This window comes from Bactrocera latifrons, unplaced genomic scaffold (assembly GCF_001853355.1).
Source record: "Bactrocera latifrons isolate USDA-ARS-PBARC rearing strain unplaced genomic scaffold, ASM185335v1 scaffold_212, whole genome shotgun sequence".
Classification (NCBI taxonomy): domain Eukaryota; kingdom Metazoa; phylum Arthropoda; class Insecta; order Diptera; family Tephritidae; genus Bactrocera; species Bactrocera latifrons.
In genome coordinates, this window is record NW_017535653.1 from 373,664 (window position 1) to 379,383 (window position 5,720).

A 5,720-nucleotide genomic window follows, 5' to 3' on the forward strand; every position below is an offset into this window, starting at 1 on the left:
TGTGTCCGTAGATTTTTTCAGTTTTGTTAACCCAGATGCTTTGTTAATCCTTCTAATTTCGGCTCGGTTCGATAAAGTGGTCTAATATGAGGTGAGGGCACATTATATCACGGATGCCGTGCTAAATCTATATACATTTTAAATAATAATAACAGCAATAATTCATATAATACGAGCATAATATGAACATATGTATGTATATGTATTTCGCATGAATTTGTATATGTACATACATACATACATACATACATATGGATGTGTGCATATGTATATGTACATATGTATATACATATGTACATAGGTATATGTCCAAATACTGCGAGCATATACATAAATATATAGAATGTATATTAGGAAGCTTTAAATGTGGAATATACGTACATATATTTATTATCCCAAAGTTTTTAAATACTATATTCTAATAGATGCATATGTTCAATCAAATAAAAAGCTTAACATTGTTTTCTATACATATACATGTACATATTTACATAAATATATGTTCTTATGTACATGCTTAAACACACATGTAAATATCTAGTAACGGTTATACATTTTATTTGTAAATATGTGTTATATCTTTAATGCATCTGCATGAACATATGTACAAACATACATGCCCTTTAAATATGCGTTCTGCTACAAATCGCTTTGTCATTTCTACAAATACTAATAAACACGCATCCACATGTATGGACGAATATTCTACATGGTCGACAGTCTTGTTTTATACAAGCAAAAGGTATATTTGTATTCGAATTCATTCCATTAAACCCTGCACGAAACATTTCAAAATAACATACATACATACATACATACATATATAATACTTCATATGCATTTATGCATATACCATAATAATTAAATAAAATACTGTGTAGTTTAAAAGTGTTATCGTGATAAAAAGAACACTATTATAAATTAAATTTTTGTAAAATTATTAATTATTTCACAAACTACGCAATGATTATTTGCATACATATGTTAGTTATAAAGATTCCCATATTCTATAAAGTTCAATGAACAGCAGTGGTCAATAAGTTTCGTACTGGGTATTCTGGTTCAATACCATGACATGACTGCCGTATGATTAATACTAACCATTTACGACGTTGAACAGCTGATTCAGTGCAAAAGCATCGAATAACAACACAACAACGTTTCATAAAGTCACAAAATTGCAGTAGAAACTGTTGATTGTCTTATTCGTTTATACGACGAATTGTGGTCGCAACTTTTGTTAGTGATTTTATTTAAAATACAAGTTTCCTTATTTAAAAAAAGTGGATTTAAATGTTACAAAATCGGTATAGTTTTTTAGAAAATCTTGGTGCTACTTTCATGATTTATAATTAATAACAACAGTTCACTAAAAAATTACGAAGTTCGTTTTACATATAGGCATAAGTGCCTACCTAAATACGAAAGTATGCAAACATGCAATATACATACTATGTATATATCTATGTATGTAATTGTATGTATCTAAATATTTCGGAGTGAATTTTTTTTATACAAAGTTACGTTTGCCGTGTTTATCCAGATTAATCTATAAAAAATTAAATACTGCTACTACATACATATGTATATTTACATATGTAAGTACAAGTTTATAAGTAATCAACGAAATAGACATTTTGAAATAATATTATACATAAATATGTGCCATTTTCATCTGCATTATTAACTTAATTCAGGTTTATTCGGACTATAAAAGCAATCTTTCTTAAATACATACATCTACATGCGTGAGTACATATGTATGTATTTAATTATATTTTCTGTCGAAAGAAAAATGTATGAAAATAGTTAATTAATATGACGAAACTAATATTTACTACGCTGTGAATGCATAGCTATGTATGTACATATAAACTTATATACTCATGCATATGTATACATATATGTATATTCATGTAAACGGTTGCATATGTACATATATATACGAGTGTGTATGTAAGTAGATACATACAAGCATTCTATAATGCAGGTACCATGTGTTCAACAGAGTACTAAAAGATAATTTCGAACAATACTATAATGAGTAATAACCCAGTAGAAAAAGGATTACAACATGAACCATTTGAAAGGTTGGAGTGTCTAAAATTTCGAAAAAAAATCATTCTCATATTAATAAAATAAAAACTATGTCACAGCTCTCCTCAAATAGAATGTTTTCTACACGATCAAAGATAGGATTTTTCAACAATACAGGCTGGTCTACATATAATAAATAATATATTTTACTGTTTCCTTCTTCTTTAAACTTCTATAAATGTAATTATTTATTTATGCTTCGAAGTCCATGCAGTTTTTTTACACACATATGAAGTACAGACAGGAAAGTATATGAAGCGAATACAAATGTTAATTTTACCTTGACTTATTATGACGTTGTTTATCAGTTCAACTGCAAATATACAATATTCATTATTAAGCAAAATATTATGCGTACATAAATACATCCATTAGGGTACATACATACATCGTATTATTATAGTAAATATGAATTCAAGTCAACATGCCCATACATACATACATACTATATGTGCATATATTTATTTGTTTTTATAAAATATAAACTTACTTACAGTTGATATATACATATGTATGTAGGTAAATACTTAAACAGACCTAGACTTTTATACACATGTATATGTTTGTATGTTATATGCAACTACATATGTACTTATACATATGTGTAATCTATATCAATATCTACAGTGTGTGAAATAAAAATATATAATGTGAAATCTTGAATCTAAGCACATATGCATACGTACATGAAAATAATATTTACTAATATATATCCACGCCATAAAAAACACTGCCCATCAAAAGCGTGCATTTAACAGTTTAAAATCTAAAAAAACTATAATTATACGCATATTTAACAGTTGATTTTAAATTTGAACAAAAAACTATAATTCGTTGAGCATGTGATATTGAAGATTAAAATTTTGACAAAATGGATGGTTTTAACTTTCAAGCTTTTATGAAATCCGACATGATCTCTCCTAGTAAGTCTCAGGAATTGGAGTATAATAATGGGCATTTGAAATCTGATGAATTGATTTTTGGTTCGCAGCGAGTAAATTTGAATTCCAGCACACCTTATTCAGATGCAACCCAGGTAAGAGTGTATATACGGGCAATTATATTATACGCATATGTATATCGGAAGACATTATAATATAAGCCGAAGCACCAAATTTAATATATTTGAAAGTCTCTAAATTTATCAGTTGATTAAAATTTAGTACAGTTTGGATAACACGAAAAATTCTAAAGAAACAAAATATCACACAAACTAATTTTAATAAATAATAACTACGTATATGTAATTGAAAGTTTAAGATCAGAAAGTTAATAAATATCACTTATAAAATTTACGGAGAATTGTAGAATACTTTCAATGAAATTATTGAATTTACTGTGAACAGATTGACATAAAACGTTTTTTAAGCCTTTTTCTGATGAAATAAATTAAAAACAAGGAATAACGTTAGTTTGGCTGCACCGAAGCTAGTATAGGGTACCACAGGTGCATTTCCGTTAGTTACTATGTGTTTAAGCAAATCTAAAGACGTAACCGGCCAGTGGTTTTCATTCAAAATAAAACATTTTACTAGTTCTTTTTAGCCAGGTTATTTGCTAAAAAAATTAAGGTTATTTAATAAAGAAAATGGATCTTTTTGACGTTTATAGTTATTTAAAATTGTAAGCAGATTTTTTGTTAACATAAACTTAATGAAAAAAAAAAAAAACTGAAAAGTCTCCAATGGAAGCATTTATGATTAGCATTCTATATGATTACCTTAAGCAGTAATCCACGTCAAATTTCGTGAAGATACCACGTCAAATACGAAAGTTTTCCATACAAGCCCTTGATTCCGACCATTTAGTTTGTATGACAGCTATATGCTATAGTTAACCGATCTGAACAATTTCTTCGGAGATTACATTGTTATCTTAGAAAATAATCTACACCAAATTTCGTGAATATATCTTGTGAAATGCAAAAATTTCCCATACCAGCACTAGATTCCGATCGTTCTGTTTGTACAGCAGATATATTATATGCTACAACAAGCCGATCTGAACAATTTCTTCGTATATTACATTATTATCTTAGAAAACAACCTGTGCTAACTTTTATGAAGATACATTGTCAAATGTGAAAGTTTTCCATACAAAAACTTGATTCCGATCGTTCAGTTTGTATGACAGTTATATGTTATAGTGGTCTGGTATCGGCAGTTCCTACAAATTAGCAGCTTCATGAAGAGGAAATGACGTTTGCAACATTTTAAAACGATATCTTAAAATTAATTCGTATATATACAGACAGACGTACAGGCAGACAAACGGACAGACGGACATGGCTTAGTCGACTCAGTTCAACATAGTACTTTATACACACTACATATAAACTTTACAGAGTCTCCGACGCTTACTTCTGGGTGTTCCAGGGGTGGAAAACTTAACATACCCTGTTCATGGTATAATTATTCCTGAATGTCAGTAACCATTTCATGGTGCTAAATAATATTTCCTTGCTATTTACCAACAAATTCTTATTTATGACGTACAATGAACTGGCTGTTGCGGATTTTTTTTGTGGGATGTATGTTTCAAATGTACCGTAACCAAAAAGAAACTTGAAGTAAGAAAAAACTAAAGCCTTTGTTTTTTCCCGATGATTCAATCATCTAATTTAATTAACAATTCCGAAATATATCCTGGGTGCACTAGGTGAATAGAGAAACATAATCAAGAATACAAACTAGCATTCCTACTCATTATTAAATTCAACTGTTTGCTATAAGTACATACTTTCTATATAGAAATAAAAGCTCACAAGCTTTCTATCGAGGCCACTGAACTTCAAAAAAGCACGCCATACAAATGTGTGTATATAGACATTGCAGATGTATAAACTTTCAACACTCCTAAAGTTCACATCGTGAATTCATTGAACTGAATAACAAACTCAAAGGAGGATGCTATTTCCTTTAGAAGTATTAAAGAACGCCTCATTAAGCTTAGTATTGCTTTTATGGGTTCAGTTTTGCATTTAACCACCTAAGTTATTTAGTCTAACTAAGAGAGTACATAAGCTTTAAGGAATGGGAAAGTAAATTTACAGTTTAAGTAAAAAAATTATAATGCTCATATATTTTTGTGTTTGGGTCATTTATATGCACTTTATATACATTGGTATATGTAAAACATCCAGAAACAAAAATTCAATAGTTCATAGTACAAACTTAAAACACACATATGATTGTAGGTATAATCTCAACGAAACTTAAAATTAAAAAAGTATTTCAAAATATAATGAAATCGTGTGTATAAAGTGCTACTTTCCAAGGGCATGATTTTCATATGTCTATGCATATAAGTGATGAGAATGACAAGATGAGCTGAATTCTGTAAATATTGAAATATTTTGATGAAATGAAGGGTTGTTATTACATATGAAGTCTACTAAGCCACAATTTCAACAAATTTGCTACAAAAAATCATTTTAAGAGGTCATCTGTGAATAAACTTGTGTGGTTAGTAATATGAAATCGTGTAATAACCACCTCTGTAATATATATTAATGAGGAGGTGGTATTTTCTTGTTAAGACTGCTCCATGATATAAAAATTAATCAAATATAAACCCCATAAAACTTATATAAGTCGTTTCAAACTTCCGTTTATTTATCGGCA

General features: G+C 28.9%; 1 protein-coding gene across 10 annotated transcripts in view; it reads left to right on the forward strand.

Annotated features, from left to right (window-relative positions):
• The first annotated feature begins 1,146 nt into the window (after positions 1 to 1,146).
• Positions 1,147 to 5,720, forward strand: part of LOC108968382 (putative transcription factor SOX-14) — a 9,459-nt gene continuing 4,885 nt past the window's right edge. Inside the window, exons 1-2 of one of the 10 annotated variants that reach the window (XM_018932380.1) lie at positions 1,147 to 1,307; positions 2,725 to 3,133. In XM_018932380.1, coding sequence (XP_018787925.1) covers positions 2,969 to 3,133 — 165 coding nt within the window. In that variant the 5' untranslated portion in view covers positions 1,147 to 1,307; positions 2,725 to 2,968. The other 9 variants (XM_018932384.1, XM_018932389.1, XM_018932385.1 and 6 more) reach the window with 9 other exon arrangements.